We start from the raw sequence: 27,264 nt of genomic DNA on the forward strand, positions 1-27,264 counted from the left end.
AACAAAAAAATAGATCTCCAACCTCTTTGCATTTTTATAAGAAATGCCTCTGTGGTACCCCAATGTGATTCAGGACTACAGTGCTTTGAATATTTTCTCTCTCCAATAACATTTTCTTGACAAATCTTGCATAACTTCCTTCATCCTTCTGAAACATTCCTTGCATGATAAAGGCAGAACTCCTGTAATATTAAAATACTTTCCAAGGCAGCTTTCATTCTTGTGAATGTGTTTGTTGTGATGCTTATGGCAGCACCTTCCCAGCCTCATAAAACAGAGTTGATAAGAGTTAAGCTTGTTTGAACTTCACTGTAAGGATTATATCATGTTTCTATAATAAAATGATTGCAGTTTTTATTGCAGAACGTAAAAAAAAAATGCTGTCAAGACTTCAGCCCTAGCAATCTTGCTGTTCCTTTACTCAAATTAATGTTTACATTGTTGAGCTGATTTCATTTTTACTTTAGCCAGGAAAGAAGGCATCTTTATGCCTCACATTAAAAAAAAATCATTAAATCAATCTCTTTACAAAAATAGCAGTCATACGAGTCCCTTTGGGGAGAGGGGGCGGTCTATAAATTCAATAAATTAAATACCAGTGCAAGGCTTATTTTAAATACTTGTACTCAGCATTTTTCCCTCTTTACTATTCTTGGTGGCGCTGATTCAGTCTTTGCTTTTAAAGTTGTAGAAGTCCTATTCTGCATCATAAATGGTATGTTTCCCTTAGTGCAAGAGAATACAGATAGTCCTCGACCTAACAACAGTTCACATTCAAAGTTACAATGGCACTGAAAAAACTGACAACCATTTTTCACACTTTTCACCGTTTCAGCATCCCCAGGGTCATGTGATTGACGTTCAGATGCTTGACAAATGACTCACATTTATGACAATTGCAATGTCCAGGGGTCATGGGATCCCCTTTTGCGACCTTCTGACAAGCAAAGTCAATGGGGAAACCAGATTCACTTCACAACCAGGTTACTAATTTAACAGCTGGAGTAGTTCACTTAACAAATGTGGCAAGAAAAGTTGTAAAGTAGGGCAAAACTCAACAAATTTCTCACTTAGCAACATAAATTTTGGGCTCAGTTGTGGTTGTAAATTGAGGATTACCTGTATATATAGATGAAAGTAGCATACAGATGGGGACAACCATGCTGAAGAAAATATTATAGGCAGCAGTCATAGACATAATTCATGCTTAAAGTTGTCCCAAGTTACTTTGGAGATTTGAAGTAAAAATGAAAATCGTAATGAACAAATATTAATATTTCACGGCATTCTTTTTTTCAAAATCTTATTACAGGTCGGGTGAACATTGTGGATTTGCAACAGGTAATTGGGCTTCATTATAAACATTGTTTATTTTCCCTTTATTAAGTCAGGTTGAAGTTTATAGGTGTTTTTAGTAGCTCTGTCATTAAATAAAGGGGTTATAAACTGTTTGATATCTGTAGATATCATAATTGTATGTATCACCTATTTAGTTTCTATTATGTTTATAATTTTGTACTGTATTCATACTGAAATATTCTATCATATTGTTTTAATTTCTTTAATTTCTCTTAAAGCTGTTGTAACTTTTTGAGAAAAGCTTTCCTTTTATTCATCCATTGTTGAATGTTGGTGAGTGTATAAATAAAAATGAATATTCATCAATGCATGCAGAAATATAATATTCCATTTCCATTAACCTTTTTACTTCTCAAACTTCAAGTAAATTGAATCATTTTATAACATTTTAGTGATACATTACTTCACGTCTTAATCTTTTTCAGATCCATATTTTAATTAAAATTCTGTGTATTGAAATAGCTGCTAAATAATTATGTAGGAAATTGTCAGTATATCATTTTAACAGGCGGTAACAAATTAGATTTATTTTGCTGTACTGCAGTATTTGTAAAACCAGATACATTTGCTATAAACTATTGCATTTGTTCTGTTTCAACTGCTGTTAATTTGTTGAACTCGGGTCAGTGACAGTGATAAAATATTAATTACTAACTTATTCCTCCTTTCTTTGCTCTGCCAGATAATAAACGTTGATCTGCTCCATATTGAGAACCGAGCTAACAACATTGTCAAATCAGATCGAACAGTTCGATTGGTATTGGGACAACTTATAGATGAGTGAGTTGCTTAGGATAATTAAATGCAATCTAATTATGATTGAGACATAATTTTGAGGAATAGCTTTATCTGCATTTACGTAAACCTTTCAGGTTTCGAACCCAATCAAAATACTATTCTAGACGTTATTGTAAACTGCAATATATTGTATTTTTCTTGTTAAACTGGAGACAAATGGTTCATCTTGAAATAGTGTCACTGTCTAGATGATAAAAAAAATCCAAAGTAAAGAAAAGTACTCTGGATTTATTTGTTTGTTTGTTTATTTATTTATTTAATATATCAAATTTAGATCTCAATAAGATTACTAAATAATACTAGGAGGGGAAGAGCTAAAAAAGAAAAAGCACAGTGAAAACAGAGACATTTATATCTAATATCTAAAATGAAGGTGAATATGAGCAGTAACAAGTAATCTATCTTTGGGAACTAGTAAAAGAGACAAAAAGAAAATTTAAAAAATCTTATTACATACAAAGGTTCCCTTACTTTTAAGTTACATTATGCTATTTGGAGCTTGAGATTTTAGTAGAAAGAAATACTGAATTTTATAAACTACAAGGAAGTTCATAGAACAACAGGACCAAAGAATTAGTTATTTGTATATCTCCATTTCCACTTTGCAGTTATATACAGTAGACCTGTATGCAATTATATTCTATTATACTCTGGCTGTGAACTGCTTACAGGAAAAACAATAGATTGAAAACTGTAAACAAAAACAACATTAAAAACAATAACCTCTATTAGGGAAGGCACAAACTAACATTCCTGAAGCCCTCTTAAAACCCACCAAAAAAACAGGGATCCAGAGGTATGATAGCATAATGTTCCACAAACAACAAAATTGTTGCTTTATCAGCTACCTGAAAATATGGACTTAACAGTAGCTTTTATTTGAATAAAATTACTCTGTTCCTTGAAAGTTTTATTGTCAGGCACTATACAGCTATATCTTTTTTGTTTTATCATCAAGTACCACTCCTAAACCAAATACTGATGATATGTATATTTAGTAGCACATTTGAAATATTACACTAATACTGATTCTTCATGTCATATCAGAAATTACTTAGATCGCATAGCAGAAGAAATAAATGACAAGTTGCAGGAATGTGGCCAAGTGAAAATATCTGACTTATGCAAGGTGTATGATCTTCCAGGAGACTTCTTGAAGCAGGTAATTCATCTGAAAATTACTTTTTTCACGGAAACTATTTCACTTTGGTAGCTATTTGGATTCCCAGATATATCTTAAATGTAATGTGATAACACTATTTTGACTTGAGATTTAAACCATAACTGATCTCATATGCATAGCTTTAATTTAGTTCTTTCTGCCACATTGTTAGGGTAAGGGTTGTATCCAATTTCTTGGCAACTGCTTGCCTAATAACCAGGAAGTAAGGTAGCTTTTAAATTATGAAAAGTAATTCAGAACCAATTACATGATTGCTTTGATGAAATTCTCAGTAAAACAAAAGCAGTTTGAATCCTGAGATTGTGTTAATGTGTTGCTTATAGTGAATCCTCTGATTGCTGGGATGTAGGCACAGTAGATTTATTAATTTATCTGTTTTATATAGGGGTCCATCTCACAAGCAAGTGGCTCTGGGCATCATATAACAAAACTGAAAGAATAAAATAGAAAATCATTATTAACAAATATTAAAAACATTTTTAAAAACCCCATTAACTGCTAATAGATGAAAGGGTGTTAATAGTACCATCTAACTAGTTCCCCTACCTCTGGGGTCCCCAGCCCCCTCCCCCCCCCGCGGCTAACGTCTTAAAGGACCTTTGAAAGCTTAGAAGGAGAAGGAGATTTGACAGTGTGGGGGCCACAACAGAAAAGGCTCTCTGTCTTAGGTCCCACTAAATGGAACTCCCTAAGTAGTAGAATCTATAACGTATCTATTCTGATAGATCTGGATAAATGAAATTGGGCAAAGGCCAAAGTCCCTCAGTTAACCCTGTCTTGTTATCTAGAGCTTTAAAGATCCATACCAACACCTTGAATTGCACCTGGAAACAAACTGATAACTAACGCAATTCATGCAGCAGTGCTCTACCTGAGACACTCATAACTGCTTATGACACTGCATTTTGCAGCAGCTGAAGTTTCTAGATACTCTTTATGGCCAGCCCCATGTAAAGCACATTGGGATAATCAAACCGGGAAGTGACCAGGGCATGAATAGGGCCTATTGATTCAGAGACAAGTACAATTAATGCATAGTTTGAAGTTGGGCAAAAGCCCTCCTTGCCATGACTTCCCTGACTCGAGAATCCAGGAAGACTTCCAGACTGCACACTGGGTCTGTTTGGGGCAATGCAGCCCATCCAGCACCAGAGATGGTGTACTACTTAGAATCAGGCACTCCAAAACCCAATGCCACTTATTCTTGCCAGAGTTCAGCTGAAGTTTGTTGTCCCCATCCGGACCCTCACAACCTCCAGACATCAGGGTAAGATGTCCATAGTATTGCTTAATTGACCAGGAACAGAAATATACATTGAATATTACCAGCATACTGATGATACTTCATCCATAGAGATAGATGAGCTCACCTAGCAATCTCATTATGTTAAACAGGAGAGGGAAGAGCACCAATCCCTGTGGCCCCTGCACACTAGGGCTGGGGGCAGGATTTCTCCTCTCTCAATACCACCATCCAAAATCAACCCCAGAGAAAGGAAGTGTACCCACATAATACTGTACTGCCCACACTCAATCTTCTGAATGTATCTAGAAGGATACTATTGTTGCATTTTTCCTAACTTAATAAGCATTATATGAAAGCCTTTATTAACCAAGCTATGATGGGTACTGTCAGTCAATAATTATTGTCCTATCTGTTGATGTTCATGGCATATGAAACATTGTGTATTGGCATATAAGAGAAGTAAATGGAAAGGAGCAGGACAAATTGGCAGGAAGACAAATAGACAATGAGTAATAGTGGTCCATTCTTTAACATTTGAATTACACATTAGCAAGGTCAATTAATCTCTAATAGGAACAAAATATTGTGCAGCCAGAAGTAAAAGAATCATTTTCTTATATTAATGTACATAAAATGTGATAACGTGCAAGTTAGATATTACAAATGTGTTGAACTTAGAATTTTCACACACAAGAATTTCACCTACATAATAACATGTAATGTGATTCTTCTCTTAACTGGTGTATTTTTATTCTAGGCATTTTCTGTTCGGTTGGGAAAAATTATTCATGGCCAATTCGATCAGGAAAACCGTGGGGTGATTTTCACTAAGACATTTGTCACAAGACATCGGGCCCGTATTCGTGGCCTCTTCCGGGCTATTACCCGGTAAGTCAAAGAAAATGCAAAGATGCCTATGAGTAATTTAATGTGTTTATAAATGTTTTTGGTGAAATGTGTATTTTGAAGGTACAAGTAAAATAATTTAAGCTTCTGTTCTTCACAGATAGTCATGAAGTTTAGATTTGTGGAATGCCAAAAGCTTTAATGGGGGTTGTTTATTTTTTGCTTAGCATCCGGCCATTCAGTTTTTAAACTAGCAGTAGCATTAGACTTATACCTCATCGTTTGTTTGTACTCAACACACAAGCTAGAATTTGTTCTCTGTAATCTGCCTTGTGACTACACTACATAATGGGAAAAGTTAATTTGGTACCCATCGTTTTTGGTATTCGTACCTCCTGGAACTAATTAACGATGAATACCGAGGTAGCACTGTATCTATTGTGAAATGCAGTTGCATGAAAAGGTTATATTGTATGTTTTCTTTTATACCTCATTTTAAAAGCATAAAACCTGTGTTTGATAGTTTTTAAAACATGAGGCCATTAATCTTGTAACAACTTTTCATAAACATCTCAATTATCAGTAAAAGTGAATGTTGGTTTAGCTTCTGAAAATATTTTCTCTAACACATTCAAAACTATGAGTTTCCAAAGCAGTCAACATACTGCTTGTTAGCTGCTTTGGGCCAGTTACATTCTTGAGAAAATCCTTCAAAAGTTTTAAAACATACTGTAAATATGAGATCTGTATAGAACAAAAAAAAATCTGGAATGGTTTTTTACTCTTTTCATGAAGCGGGAAGGAAAAGGGAAATAGGAAAAAGGATACATTTGTACAGTTTTTTGCCCCTATCCACTTTTTGCCTCTATTCCAATCTACTCTTATTTAATTTATTTTTGAAATATGGTCCCCAGACTACTGGTGATTTATAAAATTCCATCAAGAAATTTTATGGTCCAGAAGAGCCCAGTAGCTTCTACAATCCCTGCCTCCCTTTGTGTATCCTGACAGTTCATTTTGGGATTTAAAACTGGTTCATTGACATAGAATTGATAATACAAGTAGCAACATTTTGAGTAAATTTACTGAAATTCTAAGTATGTCGCGGTAGGTGGAATGGTGGTCTTGCACAAAAACCCAAAAGGGGAAGTATGAAGTGGCAATATGATGAAAAATACCTTTGAAATAGATTTAATTGATATCTACTCACTCTGGATCCTTAATATTGTACTCAGAATTGTTACAATCTTAACCATCAAAGTTGTACTGAGAGTTATTAGGATATGGTGTGATAAAATAATCTAAGTGATAAATAAATGTTTAATTTGGAGTTAAATTCTATGGCATAAAAACTAGTTTATAAAGGCATTTAAAACTAAAGATGGGAATGCATTCCATATTCATTATTTTATTTGCCAAAGGAGTCATTAAAAATAAAAACAATGGGAGGGGTGTTAATTGGCAATCCCTGCATTTTCCAAATAGTTGCTTAGGAGTAAGCACATGCCTACTTCCTAAATTTCCACACTTTTTCATTGTATTACCATATAGTACTAACAAACACACAAAAAAGTATTGCTTATTGAGCACAGCAAACACTGGAAAATAGTTTGTACTGAAGATCATATCTGGTTATTTAGGACATGGTGACACAGTATTTGACATGATGCTTATGTCACTTCTTTCTTAGACCTACACCAATAATTAACCTAATCACTCGACATGGATTTCAGGAACATCTCCTTTACTGTGAGTTTTGCTCAGATGCTTTCTTTATTTTCCATTTAGTGAAAGTATCATTTCAAAGTGGTAACAAGCTCATGATCTATTTTCTTGCTACATCTCTATAAGCAGCCATATTAACTTTTTGAGTCATCTGCAGAGCTTGGGAGTCAGAGATACGGTTTTTGATTGATATTCCCTTTTCTTCAGTGGGCAATGCTCAGCTGGTACTGTTAAGGGAGGACATGTTGGGCACTTCAATGTGGAATGCTTGACCTTCACTCCTATTTTATTAAAAATCTTTATGAGCCTACTGAAGAAGCGCCCATCCAATTGGGATCAGATATCATCAATACTGTTGTGATATCAAATTTTAGATGTCAATCCCAGAACAGGTAGTGTATAGAGGGCCTGACTCAGTGGCTAGAGGCTAGGATGGGGCAAAAGAGACAAGACATCATTTCTGAAACTTTCTTGTACCATGGAATAGTTCAACTCTTAACTTTTGATTGGATAGCATTGCCCCTGAAGGAGGTGATGAGGGTTCCCAGGTTGTCATGCTGAATCAGAAGATGGAAGCTAAAGCCAAGACAGCTTTTGACTAACTTCAACACATTTACTACCTATTTTTCAGAGTATAAGATGCTCCGAAGTATAAGATGCACCTAGCTTTTGGGAAGGAAAACGGGGGGGGGGGGGATCTGCTTCTGCCTCCCAGCAATTTGCCTCCTTGCAACAAACAGCAAACAGTCCAAACAATATACATTGTTTATAGTGTTACATTTCAGACTATACTTGTACAGATGCTGTTAAAATTGATGTGCTTTTTGGAGTAGTTATTCTCTGTTATTTAAAAGAAAATACAATAGCACTGGGCTTCTTCAGATCAAGCATTTATTTTAAAAAGCTTCTTCATTTTGTTAAGCTGTCTTGAACCATAATAAAGCAGTCTTTAAAAAATAAGTCTAATCATTTGAACATTCTATAGGCATTTGCAGTTATTGACTTACCTTCCTGTAGCAAACAGCCAAATTAGCACAAGAAAAAAAAAATCTGCTTCTGCCTCCCAGCAATTTGCCTCATGGAGCAAACAGCAAGTTTCACTTTCAGTTTAAGCCCGCCTCCCGATCATCAGCTGTTTCAGGCTGCAGGAATTGCTATAACCTATTGCAACCTCCGCAAGCCCCATTTTCCCCGTTTGCTGCAAGGAGATAATTGCTGCAAGGCAGAGGCCAAAGGGTGGGGGCGGTTGGTGAGTGGGGCTACATTCAGTGTATAAGACGCACCCAAATTTTTGCCCTCTTTTAGGGGAGAAAAAGGTGCATCTTATACTCCGAAAAATACCTTACTTTTTGTCCTTTTTTAAAAAAATGATAACCCAAACTTTGTTATACTACTGCGTGTTATTTTGTGTGGGGATAACTTTGAAAATGATTACGAGGCTACAGCTGCTACAGTAAGCAATAGCTTACATATTGACGTGCATTTGTCAGTTTAGCAGGACAGCATCTGTTTAACTGGCTGCCAATTAACTTCTGTATCCAATTTAGTTGCCAGTAGACTTGGGCCCTTGTTACCTTAATTGTCATCATATAGAATTTGTTTGATCCATACAGTCTAATAAAGAGGTGTTCCAAATACCTAGCCAGAAGTAGGAAGAAGATATGGGACCTTCAGATTGAACCCTCCCTCTTTAATAGCTGACCCACAAGTTATGCGTGCCTTTACTAAACTAATGACATTGGATGATAATGAAGTTAATTTAATTAAGTTAAAAGTTAATTTCAAGAGAAGATTTGAGCTAATATGATATACATATATTTATAGATTCTTAGCTTTTTGTTTATTATCATTGGTTTTTACAATAGGGTGTTATTTTATTAATGTTTTATCTCATGTATTGTAAGGCACTTAGAATGAGTAGACTAAGTGGCATTTTAAATAAATAAATTGGCTGCTATAAACAATCTTGTTATTCTTCCAGGTTGCCTTCATTGAGTTTCTCCATGTTTAAATTTGTGATCCTATTGAAATCATTCTTTCCACTTGATAATATTTGGAAGCCTGAAACCACATGTCATTTTTCTTAGCACAGTGTCAGATTTGTTTTGCCACCTATCTGTTGATTTAAAAAAAAAACATAGAATTAGGTCTAATCTAGTTATTCCAGGTTTTCAGATGACTATAGCAGAGAGGTTGTTAAGGAAAAATAGCTTCTTTGATACATGTCAGCACCATCATGATAGCTGATGGTATACGAAAAGTAGTTTGCACTCTATAGTTCAATATCTGACATTTATAGGCAGATCTAGAAAAGATGGATGCCTGAAACGCTAGAGATCAACTACCTGTCATTTAGGTAATAAGCTAGAAAAACCAGTGAATCTGACTCTCTACCATATAAAGCAGCATATTAACATTTCTTATTAACCAATTTCAATGTATACATGATGTACAATGACAATAAAGGCTATTATTATTCTTATTATTTTGGTTTATATCTTGCATGCTCACAATTAAAACAAAGCAATAACTGATCAACAATAACAATAAAAGAGTCAGTTTAAAAACCAACTAAAATCATTCATTCACCTAAAAAGGCTTCAGAAAAGAAGAATGCTATAACACTCAAGGTACAGGTAGTTTCAACTTACAACAGTTCATTAATGACCACTCAAATTTATAACAGCACTGAGAAAGGTGACTTACGACTGTTTTTCACGCTTATGGCCTTTGTAGCAGCCCCATGTGATCAAAATTCAGATGCTTGGCAACTGGTTCATACTTATGACTGTTGCTCCCAAGGTCATGTTGCAACCTTCTGACAAGCAGTCAATAGGGCAGCCATATTCACTTAACAACCTTGATACTAACTTAACAACTGCAATGATTTATTTAATAACTATGGCAAGAAAAGTCATAAAATGGGGGTAAAATTCACTTAACAAATGTCTCACTTAACAACAGAAATTTTGGGCTCAATTGTGGTCAGAAGTCGAGGACTACCAGTAATTAGTTCTCCTCTTCAATGCAGAGATTGGGAAGAATGTGTCTTTTTTTCCCTACTCTAGGAAGAAGCCTTGGGCTTTCTTTGATCATCATTCAACTATTTCAGCCTTATTCACGTGTTACTTTCTATTATCCCTAAAGGAGCCCAGAGCGTTTTGTTCTTGCCGTTCAACCACTTTGTTATCTGCCCTTGACAGAAAACAGAATAGCCATGCTATCAATAGTGTACAATGGTTGTTTCCTTGAATGCAGTGAACTGGATTCAGATGCATACCCATTTAAAATAGATTCATTGAGGTCCATAAAATGTAATCCTAATTTGCTTTTGGAGCCAATTGCTTAGCCCACTCAAGAGGCTGGTGTTCTTAGTACTAAAGTGCTATTCTCAGAAAGAAATTATTGTCTAAACTCAAAATGACTCTGTTAGAAAACATGTTGCTATGAAATCTATGTTTATTAAAATAATGGATGTTACAATGAAAATTTCTAGCGACTTTATGTCAACAAGCTGAATTCTGATGTATATAACTGCTTCCCAAAGTCCAGAAGCTTTCAAACAAGGGGATCAAAAACCCAAGAAAACACACATCATAACCTTTCATTTCACTTCAGTCTTACTTGTTCTTGGAGCTTAAGTATTGCAATAGTGAGAGAGATCTGCAACTATTTGCTTTAAAAAATCTGGCTGATATTCTCTGTGCTTATCATATTTTAAGACTTGGTTGTTAGCTCTATTCTATTTTTTTAATATATAAATTGTCTATAAATTTATAAAGGAAAAAAGGCATATGTACAATATGTCAGAATCCATAGCTTTTAGTATTTTGTAATACAGTACAGAATATACTCATTAAATGTAGTTACTAAGGAAATAAGTTCACAAAAATATATGCAAGGATAAACAGAAAGTTACTGCTTACAAATCTATACATATTAGAAAAGGAGATTCCCCAAAATGTGCACACAAATGTGTATGAATTGTCATGCTTATTTTTTTTATGGTTGAATGTATTGGCTGATGCAGAAATGGGACTAAACCTGTAGAAAATGCCCCACTGATGATGTAAGAGTAGATGGCAGAATATATAGAAATACATTGTCATTTAATCTAAGGCCAGGCACATGCCTAGAAGCACTTCTCCATTTCCCTTTTTAAGCATTTGAATTTGACTTTTGATAGCTGTTATAAGAGACAGATGGGATTTGTAAAATAAAAAAAATTTACACATTAAAAATCACTTGAGAAATCTGTAATCCAAACTTTCAGGCTTCCAAATTACAAATCAAGCCGGAAACTAAGCAAATCCTGCCTTAAACTATGTAAGTTCACAAAAGAAACCCAGTTGTAGACCATTAAATATGCTTAACTACTGTGTTCTGTGAGCTCTATACCTACGTACGGGTACATACTTTATTATTGCAGCTAAATTTGCTTTCATGATTTCTTTGTAAATCTTTCTAATACTGCGGCTGCTTCATTTTTCCCCCCTCAGCTTTGCTTGAAGAACTTATTAATTCTGGATGTCTAAAAGGCACAGTGGTTGGTGGAAGGCAAGATAAAGCTGTGTTTATCCCTGACATTTACGCCAGAACTCAGAGTAACTGGGTGGATTCATTTTTCAAGCAAAACAGTTATTTAGGTAACAAAATCCTTTGTTTTAAAATAATTAAGAGAAATATATCGTAGATATTGTTTGTACACTTGTCAGTTCTCATTATCCTCATGTACATTTTGTAAGGCCAAGAAAAGAACTGCAGTAACTAGGGAAAACATGAATTCTTAAAAGGTTAGCATCACTAAACAGTCATTTTTACATTTGCTCTTTTATGTTCTCCTGTAGGGGATTTTGACCATTAATTGTTATGGAAAAGAAAGAAAGCGCATACTTGGGACTGGAACCTGCCTATGATTTCTGAATTAGGAGTCACAATCACCAATTATTACATTCCCAGAAAGAGGGAAATATGTTCCTTTTTCTTCTGTAAACTAGAAAGAATGGAGAAATGTTTTTATAGCTTCACCAAAGCCCATGAATACAGACTCTAAAAGCAGTTTCTGGCTCAGAAAAATAATATATTGCTTTCTTATTTACCCTATAGGAGCTAGTAACCAGTTTATTGTGAGGGACAAAGCTGGTGGCAATCTGAGTTGTAGAAGGCTCTATAGGTAGAACTGCCCTTCATCTTTGGAATAAAGCTAAGGTTGCTTTGACCACAATTCAGAGGTTAAAGCAGCCTTTGGGCATAGGAAAGTTTCTAAGACGGGGGTGTTCTGGGGAAAAAAATGGGGTGGTCTGTATGGCAGGATCCCTCTTTGCAGTAGGTATTATTTGCTCTTAGTACTGTTTTCCTTGATGTGTTAATGGCTAGCAAGCTGATTGATACTGCTTTTAGGGTTTGATGATTTATTTTTGTATTTACCTTTTGTATTAATAAAAGTGCCTCAGAGCCTTTTTGGAATTTAGTAGCATATAAATTGCAGAAATAAATAAAATAAGTTGAAGATAACAGGCTTTTAGGTAATCTCAGAATAAAATCTACAGCTAATACATAAAGAAGGGTCTAGAATCCACTCAGAAGTAAATATTACACAGACACATACACACACACTTAATACTTTGTATGTCATTATATAATTTTGTAGAATTCGATGCATTGTCAAGACTTGGCATCCCTGATCCTGTGAGCTACATAAAGAAAAGATACAAGTCTTTGCCAATTTTGTTTCTGAAAGCATCTTGTGTTGGTCGTGAAATTTTGGATCAGGTGGAGGCATCTGTGGATGAAGCCATCAGTTCTGGTCTGTGGGTGGATATTATGGTATGCTTATCCTGACTTTTGATTAGTTTTATGGTTGAGAAATAAGATCTAGTTTTCAGTGACATGTGTTATCTATAGAAAGTCCTACATTCAATCCCAAATATATGTGAAAAGGGCTGAGAAAGAGTCTTGAATTAAATATTACAGAGTACTTCCAATCATAATATGAGATATGATATACCTGTATTTGTATGTAGTTCTATAATATAATAATGTGTGTCTAATTGTGACAGATTGAAATAGTGTGAATTCTAGAAGTACAGCCTCTCAAAGTGTGAGAATGTTGAAAATCATTCGACAAACTTTTATTCTAATTTGAAAAGTATTACAGGTCTAATTTCAAAGAGTACCTTATATCAAATCAATATTTAACCTGGGCAATCAAACATAATGCTGTTTGAAGTGCTATTTTCTTACAAATCTTAAATGAACAGATGTATTTCTTAATATATCCTTCTATATAATATCAGTGACATAGTTTGTATTGCTTCATGATTCAGTTGGGAAGAAGAATGTATTTTATATTTTGAAATTCTATCAGATTTCTTTGAAGGTGAAATCTGATTTCTGTTTTATCAGCTCTTTAGAAAGCACTTGATATTAAATGTCTTTGAATGAATGCAGGGGTAAAATTTAAGTCGATTGTTACACAGAGATCTGAATGAGATTATGATTCCTAAATTAATAATGTACCTTGCTTATGCTCAATAGTAACTTATAATTTACATTGTTTTTACGACTAGCTTGAACTACTTCATCCAGCTTAATGCAGGACTTTGTCTAAAAACACAATTATTTTACTGCTATAAATGACTGTTGAATTTTACTGTATGTCTGGAGCTATTAGAATGGAGCTGCAGTAATAATTTTTTCATTTCCCTGTAGCAATACTTACTAGACATATACCTGTCCTCATCCTAATAGAATTATTGCTTGAAATCAACTTCTTACAACCAAATATTTGAGTTACAATAACTTAACTTATATTTTAATATCAGTTTGTCTTAGACTGCTCCTTTCCTTTTCTTCATTTATTTTACAAGTGTGCTCACTGTTAAAATCTTGGCAGTTTTTCTTTATGCATTCTCCCATACAATTACATCTATTCAAATTTACATAGATATAATACAAGATAATATTTGTATCAAAATTAGCTTAATTCTGCAGTATGATTAGTCAAACCTGATTTATCCAGACGTATATGTGGATTTCTACAACCATCACATGATGTTATCCAGCATCATGTTAATATTTTTATACCAATTGTTTGAGATGTAAATTTTTGAATAAGGATAGTTTACTTTTATGAAACTGAGATTTATATTGATACATTCTGTGCCAGGTTTGCTATCATATATCAGATTTACAAATGACTGCATATATATTATAACAATCAAATAAGGAGGATGGCACCAAAAAGCAAAAAGAAATTTCAAAATATTATGATAAAAGTTTATCATATTGGTAGTATTTTGAAATGTAAATATATTTTGCATACACTGTGAAGGGCTTACTTCCTCCTTGATTTTTAAAATATTTTAGGTGGTTCATTAACCAATAAATGTAATCTTGAATATGACCGTTTTTGTTTTATGATCCTAGCCTCTTCTCCCAAGTTCATTATCTGTAGAAGATGCCGGTATGTTGCTTCAGCAAGTGATGAGATCCTTCAATAAGCAACCTTCAGCCTTGGTCTTTGGTGACACTAATGTAGTCAGTGAGAAATTTATCAGCAGCTGTGCTGATTTGTTTAGTGATCTTATGCACCAGAAAGCTGAAAAGGTTGGTTTACTGAGCGTAACATTTCAAAACAATCCTTGGAGAAGCTTGCTTTTCTAATTTCTAAGAGGGTAGCCTAAGCAAAATTGCAGCCAAGACATACATACTGTAAGCAATTTTGTGAAGCGTTGGGGGTATAAAGTGTAAACATTTCTCTGCAGGAAAAATAGCCATTTAGAGCGAAAGATAGTGAGATTAAATGTTTCCTATCAAAAACTGACATAATGCAGTATGTAGTGTCCAGGATAATAGTGATGAATTTGGATCTGACACATATGTTACTTTCCCAGAGATTATTTGAGCTTGTATCCATCATCAAAATATAACAATCATTCCCCATTAGAGAAAAGAATATCTAGTTCAGTATCGTCTTCCTAAAGGTAGCCAGATATCCCTAGGAAACCTCTATGCTAATTGATATAAAGCTTTGGCCTTTCCTGTTTATTCTTTACTGGTATGCAAAGATGCAATACTTTGCCACTGGGTCTCTTCCAAATGTCTCAACTGATGGACTCGAGGCAACGTTGCAGATAAATCATGTACAACAGAGAGGGAACAATGGTTTCTGTGTCTGCAAAAATATATAGGCAGGTTTTGGTTTTGGTTTTAAATCAGGAACACAAGCAAAGTGGCCGATCATGCACCTGCAAACCAACAAATGAACAGCTGTCCAAAAAGAGATGATTTGCAAAACGTCTTCTGAAGGACTTGTCCTGAGTATTTTTTTATTTGCCTATGTCTGAACAAGGCTACTTATAACTAGAACTGCTGCCTGATGGGGAGAAGGGTGCACCAATGACTTAACTTACAGTTTTTATGTCATGGAGTGGGGGTGGGTTCCTACTGGTGTTGGTACTGGTTCGCTTCGCACGTTGCAAGCACATGCAAGTTTACTGTAAATTGTTCTTCGCATGCGCAAAGACCATTAGCTAATAAAAAACATGCCGGCAGCAAAGACCAGGGAACCGGTTTGGGGGCGTGGCCAGCCTGCAGGTCAAATTATCACTACCGGTTTGCCTGAACCAGTGCGAGCCAGTAGAAACCCACCTGTGGCATGGATGGTATATTTGAACTGCAGATAGTGAGCCCACATAGGATCTCATAGATGTCCAAACCATTTCCACATTATATAATTTTACAAGGTTTAGCTTCAATTGAATCGCAGATTCTATATTCAGTTCTGGCTCTAGAATTTAAATGAGATAAATTTGGACCTTCCGTGATTGATTTCATACTGCTCCAAACTTCTTTGGGTCTCAGGCTAAAACTAAACTGATGGGAAGATAACTGAAAATCTTGACAACCCACAGGAATTCCTAATATAACACACATATTTGGATATGGTCTTCATTTCAGGAAATGAAAAATGACCCCGTTCATTTAATCACAGAAGACGACTTGAAACAGTCTGCTCTTATAGAAAACACATATTTGAGCAGAAAAGACAAAAAGGATGAAAGAAGGAAGAAAGCCACAGGTAAAGACGTGGGACATAATCATGGGTATCCAAAATAGTTTGTACTCATCTCATCTGGGACAATCTGGGCTTCCAATACAAACTTTGAGTTTTAGATACTCTGTTCTAGACATGGCAGGAAATTGAATGGTCTTCTTTCAGATGTGGACAAGTTCCATTTTTTTTCTGGACAAAACTGTTCCAAATGTTTTGTTCTCTTTGATGTGGTAGTTGGAACCTATCTTGCCTGTTGTAGTTGACTTGTTATGTTTTGAATTTCCTGTTTGAAGCTAGCCAACAGGAGGAACAGTAGTGCCCTTTCTGCTGTTGCCCTAAAGCGGCTGGGATTTAGCTAGAATTTGGGATGGTGACCTAATTTAGGCAGGCCAGGTAATTGTTTGAGTAATGAAATGTCTGCAAGAGAGCAACCAAGCTCACAGAGCACCAAGGACCCCTTGTAGTCTTTCCATTATGCTGCAGAGGAGATAGTAGCATGGTACATGTTTACTCGGAGTTAAAGCCCTCTGGCTTTTCTGCCTTCAAAAGCATTTTATTCCTCTCTCAGCCCTCATTCTTAAAATTTGTGAGTCTTCTGGAATAGGGATTGCAGGGAGTGGGAACTTATGGTGAGAAGAAGAAGAAGAAAGTCCCATTGAACAAATAACAAATATTTTGTTAGTGTTAGTATTGCATGAAACTCAGTGCATGATGGCCCTTCTGTTAAGTGATAATTTATCACAGGGTAGATAGCTAAAAGACAGTTTTGTTCTTCAACAACAATAAAGGAACAAACACAAAACATGTTTTGAAGAATACACTTTATTCAGGCATTTCTTTGTAAAAATGTTTTAATATCAACAATTTAAGCCCTTGTTAACAATGCTGCTCTGTAATTTTTCTGCTTACAACTATTTAGTGGAGTGTACATCTAAAGCATTTGAATATAGCTTGTAGCTAAAATGTTTTGGCTAGTTAATTGAAGTCATTTTATATGAAAAATACTACAGGACATTGTTCTGTTTAAATTATTTACAATAATCGTTTCCCCTCTTGAAAAACAGTGTTATTTTCCTGTTATCGTAGAGACAGCAATCAGACTGGATATGCTCCGTCCATTAACCAATCGGACTGAGTCCGTGTATGGTTGAAGTCTTTCTATTGATGTTGCTCTCTTTTTCCTTGTAACTGTTTGATTTACATAGAAGTTACATTTTGCAACCAGTTCTTACATATATTTTATGGAGGAAGAGAAAAATTAGAATAAATATTGAACTATTATGTTCCTATTGCGCTTTAATTCATTATTGTGCAATCATGTCACAGTGGCTTTTTACTAATTCCATGCATACTTTTATAAACTCAGGACTACTTTTTTTTCCTGTTTGTTTTCACAAGGATATCAGTTCCATTTCATTATGTTTAATGAAAATAGATGATGTTCTATGAATGTGTTCCGTGAATATGACTTGACTCATTCATATGGCCAATGATAACTATATTGTTTTTCCACCAGAGGGCACTGGAAGGGTGAGAGATAGTGGTGGTGGAAATGCTAGAGAAATCAAAACTAAAAAAAACAAAAAAAAGGCAAGAAAAGATGCCGATAGTGATGACGAGGCACAAGCAAGTAGCACAAGTAAGTAGTGCTTGCTTTGATTATGCCACCTCTTGTAGTTTTCTAAGTCTATTTTGTGTTTCATTTTATTTGAATTTATCATAAAATGCATGCCTACAAAAATGTGCATGTATATGAACATATCCTCATTAAAGAGTTAACTATATTAGTATGATGATGATTTTTATAAATAATTCTTTGAAAAGTGTCTTGAAATAAATTAAGGGCAATGTGGAAATGACACTTCATGAAAAGATCTATCTCAAATAGTAAAGAAATGAACATGAACAAGAAATCCCAATATACAACTCTTTAGCAACTTTAAATTGTAATGATTGTTTACCTTAAATAATTACATTTGATGGTGCTATGCAAAGCATTTGAAGGAAGGGGCTGCTTTAATAATTCAAGGAGAGATGAATCATTTACGCTTTGTATGTTGTGAAGCACCTTAACAGCAATAGCAATAAGACTTACATACCGCTTCACAGTGCTTTACAGCCCTTTCTAAGCAGTTTACAGAGTCAGCACATTGCCCCCCAAAATCTGGGTCCTCATTTTACCGACCTGAGAAGGATGGAAGGCTGAGTCAACCTTGAGCCTGGTGAGATTCGAGTTGTCGAACCGCTGGCAGCTGGCAGTCAGCAGAAGTAGCCTGCAGTACTGCATTATAGCCACTGTGCCACCACCGCTCTTAATCAAACGCTTTGCCCAACCCCAATACCAGAGCACATTATTTGCACCAAGTAGCAGTGATGGGTCATTTAAAGAAGTAGTTTGGGGAAGAGAATCCATTTTATTAAGAGACTCTCATAGACTGTTTTCCTGGATGAAATAATTAAAGATTTTGAGTCACACCTGTCTCCTGGTGGCTTCACATTCACATCCATGTAAGTTTTTGTGGCACCTGTTCAGAACTGGTTTGCTATGAATTCTTCCAGGATGTTTCCTAATCCAACCTACAACTATAGTTCCTAAATTATCTGTAGACTAAGTACTAACTAGGTTTGGCCACGCTTACCTTTTCAAGATCAGCCAAGACTATTTAAATAATACACCTATCTGTGTTTTGAATTCAGTTCATCACCATAACTTCATAAGAAACAAACCTTAGATTTGTGTCACGAACATATCCATCATTTAGAATAATTTTGAAGAAATGCTCAGCACCTAATGTTTTCCTGCATTGATATTAAGATGACTTTATTTTGCACTAGCTTTTACTGTAAAGATCTAACAGCTTCTTCTATCTATAAGGATCTGTTAAGTCAATTAGAAATGTTTGTCATGTTATGACAGGTAGGAGCAAGCAACTTGAGATCCATTTTATGTCACAAGAAGAAATTGAGGATGTTTTAAGAAAGCACATAAGGGACTGTCCTGAAGAGCTCATCACAGAACTTGCGGGTCATCTAATCAGGTAGCTGCAATCATTTATCTTGGGAAAATATTAAACTGCATCTCTTGTACAGAGAGACAGCTACAGAAGCAGCAGAGGGCTAGTGACAAAATCTTCATTGAGGCATACATTCCATTCCTTAGATACTTGGTGGCCATTTCACAGTGCAAGAATGGAGAGAGTTTGTACTGTGAAATCTCAATGGGATTTTTGTCATTGCTGCAGTTAGAAATGGATGTCTGCACCTGTATTGCCTACAACTGGCTAAGCAGAAACCCAGCATTCCATTTGGTAAGGAATACATAGAACATGGAAGGGCAGAAACATTTTTCGTAGTTTGTAATATTACTCAGGTATGGATCATTGTAATGTTTGTTCTTTCCAGAGAGAAAGAAATTTATATTATCTTAGACCAGGTGTCAAACTTGCGGCCCGCAGGCCAGATACGTCACATGCTGACCACGCCCATGCCCAGTTTAGCAAAGGGGCGGGGAGTCGGGATACGTCATGCGATGACAGTGTGATGACATGAATTTGACACCCCTGTTTTAAGACTATCCAGTAACTAGCTGAGGATATCCTGTTAGATGCAGTGCATTGATAAATGCATGCAACTTTCATAATTTTTCCTACATGCATATAGACGTACAATAGATGCTTAGAATCACTCCCCATACATGTCTAAAGAGCATTTTGTTCTCACTTTGACAGAAGTTGCATGTTACTAATTTTTCTCTAACTCACAGATTTGGAGCTTTTGTGATATTTGTGAAAGGGTCATTCCATGTCAAGTGGTCTGATTTCAGAAAAGTATCCAGTTTGACCATCACGGATTTTGATGAAATTTGGTGTGAACATGTACATGCATCCCCAGTGAACATTGGTAAAGTGTTACGTTTGCCAATGCAATCCTTGCAGAGATATAGTCATTTGTTTGACCCCATACCACAGCCTTCTACAATGTGACTCTGAGGTTTCAGCAACTTTGAGACATCATATCTCTGGCAATATTTTGTTGAGAGAAATAAAACTTGGTCATCTTGTACAACTTGCTGTTCTCTATTAAACAAAACAATAAAAACATTGCCATGTGCAATCTCCATCTAGATAAGCTGGAGCAAAGTTGGCTGAAAACAACTGGCTTGAAAAAAGGTTAAAGTTTGGCTTTTTATACCTCTGGAAGGAAAGGTATGAGAAATGTGAACCTTTGTGCATAATAACTTAGCAATACAAGATTTTTGAATATAAAATTTCATTCTCCTACTGCTTTCCAATAGTTCACAAATTGAGTGTAAAGTTGACGCTTTTTGTAATAATGCCAAAAATAGGGTATATTCAGGCAATTTTACAAAAAAAAAAAAAGACCTTCTGGAAACATTCTTAAATCATTCTCATTAGAAAGAGCATGTTTCAATGCCCCTAAAAAAGTAGGGTTGGTTTTTCAACACTGACGCATAAAGCCCTAAAAATGGGGACAAAGTTGAGGAGTTTGTGTGGCAATGTCACACGCATTCTACTATTGTTTTGTCTATTCAACACATTTCATTGAAATCCGTGATGGTTGAGCAGGGAACCCCAGACCACTTGACATGGAATGACCCAAAACCTTTGTAAATATAATAAGAGCTAAGAAGATGCTTATCTTGGTTAGAAGGATAGAAATATAAATATAGTCACCATGGACAAAAAATAGTCTCTGGTTTGCTCTGCAAGTGTATTCTGATTGTTTTGTAATCATCTAGCTTTATGTAGAGCTTGTAACTTGTAACTTGATTGCAATTTCACAGTGCAAGGATGGAGAGAGTCTGTGCTTTCTTAGATTCCCTCATGGTTCGTGACCTGAAATCTTCCACAAACCAGGTGTTCATTCCTTCATGCAGCTCCATCTGATGAGTGAAAATGCTCCTGCTTTGTTAGGCATTAATGCCCCTAAAGAAATGAAACTTCTTTCTTGATTCTTGTTTTATTGATTTTTAAATTGTGTTTGATCAATCGCCATATCCCAAGAAAAAAGTGAATGCTGCTATTAGTATCCAGCAACTCCAAATGGATATTAGAAAAGTATCCCTGAAACAGCTAACCTTTGATTCCAGGAATTGCGCAGGATGGATCAAGCGGCCTATAAAAATGTCTAACACCAGAGGAAATGGAGCCATAGATTCTGTATTTTCCCTCCACTCCCCTGAATACACAAATGCGCACACACACACACACACACAAAAAAAAATTCCCACCCACTATCAACCCTTCAGGATAGACCAACCTAGAAAACCAAAATCACATAGGCCTATATTACTTTTTTTATATGATTATAGTAACACAATCTTGAATGCATTTCCTCCTCCTTTTAGCTTTGTGAGAATGTGTCAAAAAAAACTTTCCAGGTTACATTTCTTCCCCAGATTCAAGTTTTTTTTTTTTTTATATTTTAATCTGATCATTGTCTTGGTAGCAACTCTTCCTCCTATCCCTCCAGTTCATTCTGTCTGCCTATTATGCCCACTGGGAAAATTAATTTTAACAAGGCCAATAAGACACAAAGTACTGCAGGGCTAATTGTTTTTCATGCCTGGGCATTCTGCCACCTCGTATGGGTCCTTCCCTTTCCTATCTTTATTGGAAGCCATTCAGTCCTCTGTACTGACAGATTTGAAGGTCAGCCTGACATCAGCAGTTCTCTAATTCAAGACAAGACTGTTTTGTTTTAACAGTCTATCATTTTTGGACCAATGGTTGGTTTCTGCGAATTGTCACCCTGTATTCTGCTTCCTCCTCCTCTCCTTTAGGCCCTTAACAAAGAACTATCAGGAAGTGTTACGTTCTGTATTTTTGTCCTCAACTTCTTATTCCGGAGCTAGCAGAAAAAGGACCATTAAGGATTTACAGGAAGAAGTTTCCAATTTGTATAACAATATCCGGTTATTTGAAAAAGGAACAAAACATTTCACAGGTGAGATAAAGACTTTTCATAACAACATAATAAATAAGCATTTACTGTGCAGTAGCTGAAGTGCCTCCATTTTTTGTTCCAGATTTATTTCACCTCTTTGTTTCATATGAACCATTTTGTATTTTTTGCTAACTGTTTTTATTTCCAGCTGGTTGATGATCCTGCTCTTTCAATTTTCTTAGACCATTTTCTGCTACAGCTTTGGCTCATTGTTTTTTTCTGGTGGTCTCTCTGCTGCTTCATCTCTACAATATTTTTGTGTTGATCTTTATTGATTCTGTAATTTGTGATTTACATAGTATGGGGTTTGTTTGTTTGTTTTCTGCTTGAAAGCAGGATGCCTAGTTTGAAATATTTGACATTGCCAGCAAGCTTTTCATGCTCTTTGATGTCTCATTTTAGTAATAAAAGCAACTGAGTTTCACAGTGTGACCCAAAGAAAGTTTACTAGTTATAAAGGGATAACTATAGCAAGATATCTTTTTTTAATTTTGAGATTTCTATTTTGCCATTTAATCCATATATACATATCATTCTGAAATTAGATTGTGGAGATTTCTTACGTAATGTGCTGATTTTAAACTAGCATTTTAATAATAGAAATTTTATTTTACAGACGAGACACAAAATAACATTGCAAAACACATGCTGAAAACAGTTTGTACAGATATCACTAATCTTATTTTCAACTTCCTTGCTGCTGATGTAATGATGGCAGCTGATGACTACACCACCATTACAATTGAGGTACAACAATGCAATTTTCTGTAGTGTCTTGGTTTCTTAAAGAATGATGGGTTTCCCAAGCTGTGCAAGAAATCACAATGTAACACAACAGATGCTTTTCAATGTGTCACTTGTTGATCCTACTACACAGGTTTCGTTTTAATTGTTCTGCTGCTAAATTGTTTCCATGCACTGTTAAAGGTGATGGTCATTCCTACAAATTACTAAATGGTCTCTGATCGGGATATCTGAAATATCACTCATTTTTCTAGAAACCTGCCAATTTTTTTGTTGTTGTTCGGTCACTAAATCATGGTCAATTCTTCACGACACCATGGACCATAGCAAGCCAGGGCCCCCTGTCCGCCACTGTCCTTACATTACCAGTGTGTACCAAGCTGCTGGAAATATTATTTCCATTTTAATTATTGTAAAATGATTTCAAATGGATTTGCTTTAACCTTCTCTCTTAAAGGGTTCAAGTTCCTCCATTCCTGTTTTTCTTATTTTAGCTTTTTGGAAAATCAATTTAAGCTATGTTGTAAGTGTTAAATTCTGGTGAGTTTCGGAAGATTCTGAAGGCCATAATCAAACGTGGCCTGTCAAGATTTTGTGGTACCTGAAACGTGGTACCTGTCAAGATTTTAAAATTAACTGTAAGTGGGCAGTTCTAATTGCAGTTTGAAACTTAAACGTATCTTAAATATGTAGAAATAATCTAAACAAGAAAAAATTAAGCCAAGTATTATATCATTTAGAATTAAGTAGCTGTGAGTTAGGTATCTTCCTTCCTCTCAAATAAGTAGCTAAGAATAAACTTTTCAATATTTCCTGTCTGTTTCCCAGACTAGCAGGTAAATTAAAAAATTGTTTAGGACATTATCATCCAATTCTTTCCTTATTTATAAAAATAAGGTAGAGCTAGATTAGGGAAAATAAATTACACGTGTGTGTGCACGCACACACACACATACACACACACTACAGTTTTTAGAATATACTAGTTGATAACCCAGCGATGCCCGGGTATGTATTTATAGGAGAAAATGTCCAGACCAAATGTAATTTCTAATGTTGGATTTTCCCCCTTACCAGAGGGAGCCCCCTTGTGAATTACTGTGAAACCGTTACCATGGCAACTCCACTCGCTGTACAGTAGAAGCCAGGTTTGGTTGAAATTGCTCGAAGCATTCTAGATTTATGCTGCAACATACACACATACAGACAGCCATTTTTATATATATAGATGGACATTTGTGAAATATTTAAGCATTTTCGGAAATAAATATGTTATACCTTGAAACCTCACATTATCTTTAACATGTTATATTCTTCTTAAAACTCAAATAGATGAGGAAGAAAATTTTAAGTACATTGTCTGAAGAGATGAGAGGTCCTTTAACAAAGCTCCATGTTTCTCTGAATGGCAAGGTAAGTTCCAAGTTAATCGCAAGTTTATTTTGTAATTAATTTGTTGAAGGATATCGTTAATTATTTATTAGCTTAATAACATTTTGAAATATGTAGATATTAAGATATCCCCCCAGATATCAGGATAACGACGGATCTCCGCTCCTTCCGCACGAAACTCAAGACCCACCTGTTCCAACTAGCCGGCCTGGCTTAATCAGAACTTCTAACCTCCCTGGCAATTTTAAACTGTATATTTAAATCGTTTGGGTATTTTAATTGTTTTAATTGTATTAATTTTATTGTTATTTATTTTAACTTTGTGGCTTTTACTTTTTGTATTGCTAATTGTTGATGTATTTACCTCCTCCATGCCACATGCCTTTATATTTGATTGTACGTCGCCCCGAGTCCCTTCGCGGAGAGGGCGCGACTGATAAATTGAATCAAATAAATAAATAAATAAATAAATAAATTAACTCTGAATCACTCTTCCCCAACCACTATTAGGTTAGTAACAGCCCGACTGGGGGAAAATGTCATTTTATCTGCAGAGAAATCAAAATGGAGATGAAGATAGGGACACCAATGGTAGAACATTAATTTTCATGTCTATTCGGAAGAAGAGAGTTATAAAATTATAGAACTTCCTAATAGGAATCGGAAACGTTAATTACATTTTTCTCAGTTGAAAATGTCAGATTAGTTTTAAAATGTACCGTTTTGCTTTTGAATGAAATCTGTATGAATTGTGGATAGTTTTCATTTGACCCATCTCATTGTATTCCATACCTTGATATAAGAATTGTGTTTAATTTTGTTTCTTAAGTGACTCATTGTGATAGAACTATTTTTACAAAGTGTAATGGGTAAAGAGAGAAAATGGCGGAGCATCTATAAAAGGTATATCCTTACAATCAATGATCAGATTTAGGAATGGAATCACTTTTCAGTTAACTGCATCTATCCAAAATCCTATATTTGTTTTTTTATTTATCAAACCATTATATCACCTCTCAAATGTTTATCCTATATCTCACCTAGATTACAGTCCTATTTGTGGTACATACTAGGGGTGGGTTCTGGCAGGCACTACTTCCAGTTTGCTCATGGCTGCGCCCCATGCGCACATCCGCAGTTCAGTAAAAATTGTTCTGCGCATGCACAGAAGCCAAAAACAAGATGAAGAACCGGTTCGTGGGTGTGGCAGGCTTGGGTCTCTAGTCCGAACTGGTAGGAATCCACCACTGGTACATACCCCTATGTGAACATCCTTGCTTCGATAGATGAAGGGTATTTTCTCTCTCCATTCCCTTTTCCCTTTCTGGCGATTCATTGATTTACTCTTTTTATTTGCCTAGAAAATAATATTTTTGTTAAAGAAATTGCTGGAACCTGAACTAGTAATAATGAGTTTGTTACTTTTTTTTTAAAGACTTTGGAAGAATTTGTTTCTTGTCTTGATGCTGCTGCAGAGGCGTGTGATATCATGGTGAAAAAGGGAGATAAGAAGAAAGAAAGGTAACTGTTAATTTGGGGGTGATGGAAGGTTACCAACTTGTTGTGGTGAAGATATAATAGTAATTCCTATGAGCCCGAGGGTTCAAGTTCTATGTAGAATCACCCTTGCCAGTAAGATAGAAAGGGGAGTAGGAATACTAAGACTAATCGATAGCACAGGAATTAGCTGGTCACGTTCTGTCTGAAGAAAGTCAACTGATACAGAAGGGAAAAAAGCTTCAAATTCAAGACTGGAAGAAGGCAATGGCAACCTACTTCTGTATTGTTGTTTGTAAAACCATACAGTCAAGGCTGTAACATTTCAACAGGTTTGTATGCCAGTTGGAAAGACTTCCACTTTGAAAGGCATTTATCTAATTCCCAGGGAATTGTTTAAAAAGCCCATAAGCAGATCCGGAGGTTCGGACATGAGCTGACCAGATTGCAAGGATTTTGCTCACTGATGTTGCCAGTGCTAGAAGAGCAACGAGCAATGTTTTGTTTTTTGCTTTTTATCTAAGAACATATATTGGGGTGTGTGTGAAATGAAATTAAAATTATGAGATTGAGAGGGCAGGAAAGAAAGAAAGAAAAAAAGGAAAGAAAGAACGAAAGAAAGAAAGAGTCTGTACAAATGGAAATTAATTTAGTCATAATTTTCAGCTTTGCTCATGAGGCCAGATTGGTCTGGAAACATTTTACGGATACAGAAATTTAATTATTCTATACTAATTTAATGAAAGCCTGTTAAAATCTTAACAATGTTTATCATCTGCTATTGCGGGTGTCTGCAACCCGCTGCTCCAGAACTACATGTGGCTCTTTGGGCCCTCTGCTATGGGCCCAAAGAGCAGCACCCAGCCACCCTCTCCCTCCCTCTCTCTCTCCCTACCTCCCTCCCTCTCTCTCCCTACCTCCCCCCCTCTCTCCCTCCCCCCCTCTCTCTCCCTCTCCCTCCTTTTTGGAAATCTGGGCTCGCTGAGGAATGAGCCATAGTGGAGCCTTCCCTCCTCCTTCATCTACTCCCACAACCCGCTGGCTAGCTGTGGCAGGGCCAGGAGGATGCGCACGAGTGGGAAAACCCTCCTTAAGCGAGCGCCTGCCTGCCCTGCAGGCGCCTTTGCTGTGCTTCAGCAAGCACAAAGGGGGGTGGGAGATAGAGAGAGGGAGGGAGAGAAAGAAAGAACATGGTCTTGTGGTTCCCAGTGTTTTTTAACAACCAGTTCTATGCCCTAATAACCGGCTGGGGTAGGCGTGGGTATGGGGGGTCATGTGACTGGGAGTGAGTGACATCGAGTTGGCCATGTTCACCAGGGTTTTGTGGCTCCCAGTGTTGTTGTTGTTTTTTCTGTGGGAAATGTGTCCAAATGGCTCTTTGAGTGTTTAAGGTTGCAGACCCCTATGCTATTGTATTTAAAAGTTCTAGTATAGGAGTCCAAAATTAGA

The 27,264-nt window shown here is 35.9% G+C and overlaps 1 protein-coding gene across 1 annotated transcript in view; it reads left to right on the plus strand.

Annotated features, from left to right (window-relative positions):
* The window catches only part of UFL1 (UFM1 specific ligase 1), a 35,095-nt gene that overhangs the window by 4,224 nt on the left and 3,607 nt on the right, over nucleotides 1-27,264 (plus strand). The window contains exons 3-17 of the mRNA XM_081944942.1: nucleotides 1,313-1,341; nucleotides 2,042-2,139; nucleotides 3,205-3,319; nucleotides 5,344-5,474; nucleotides 7,123-7,181; nucleotides 11,657-11,803; nucleotides 12,808-12,983; nucleotides 14,586-14,765; nucleotides 16,119-16,239; nucleotides 17,732-17,854; nucleotides 19,133-19,253; nucleotides 22,019-22,182; nucleotides 22,799-22,929; nucleotides 24,259-24,339; nucleotides 25,754-25,839. Of these exons, the coding sequence (XP_081801068.1) occupies nucleotides 1,313-1,341; nucleotides 2,042-2,139; nucleotides 3,205-3,319; nucleotides 5,344-5,474; nucleotides 7,123-7,181; nucleotides 11,657-11,803; nucleotides 12,808-12,983; nucleotides 14,586-14,765; nucleotides 16,119-16,239; nucleotides 17,732-17,854; nucleotides 19,133-19,253; nucleotides 22,019-22,182; nucleotides 22,799-22,929; nucleotides 24,259-24,339; nucleotides 25,754-25,839 (1,762 nt within the window). The remainder of the gene's footprint in view (nucleotides 1-1,312; nucleotides 1,342-2,041; nucleotides 2,140-3,204; nucleotides 3,320-5,343; nucleotides 5,475-7,122; nucleotides 7,182-11,656; nucleotides 11,804-12,807; nucleotides 12,984-14,585; nucleotides 14,766-16,118; nucleotides 16,240-17,731; nucleotides 17,855-19,132; nucleotides 19,254-22,018; nucleotides 22,183-22,798; nucleotides 22,930-24,258; nucleotides 24,340-25,753; nucleotides 25,840-27,264) is intronic.

Source organism: Natrix helvetica (assembly GCF_964273705.1).
Source record: "Natrix helvetica genome assembly, chromosome: 2".
NCBI classification, from domain to species: Eukaryota; Metazoa; Chordata; class Lepidosauria; order Squamata; family Natricidae; genus Natrix; species Natrix helvetica.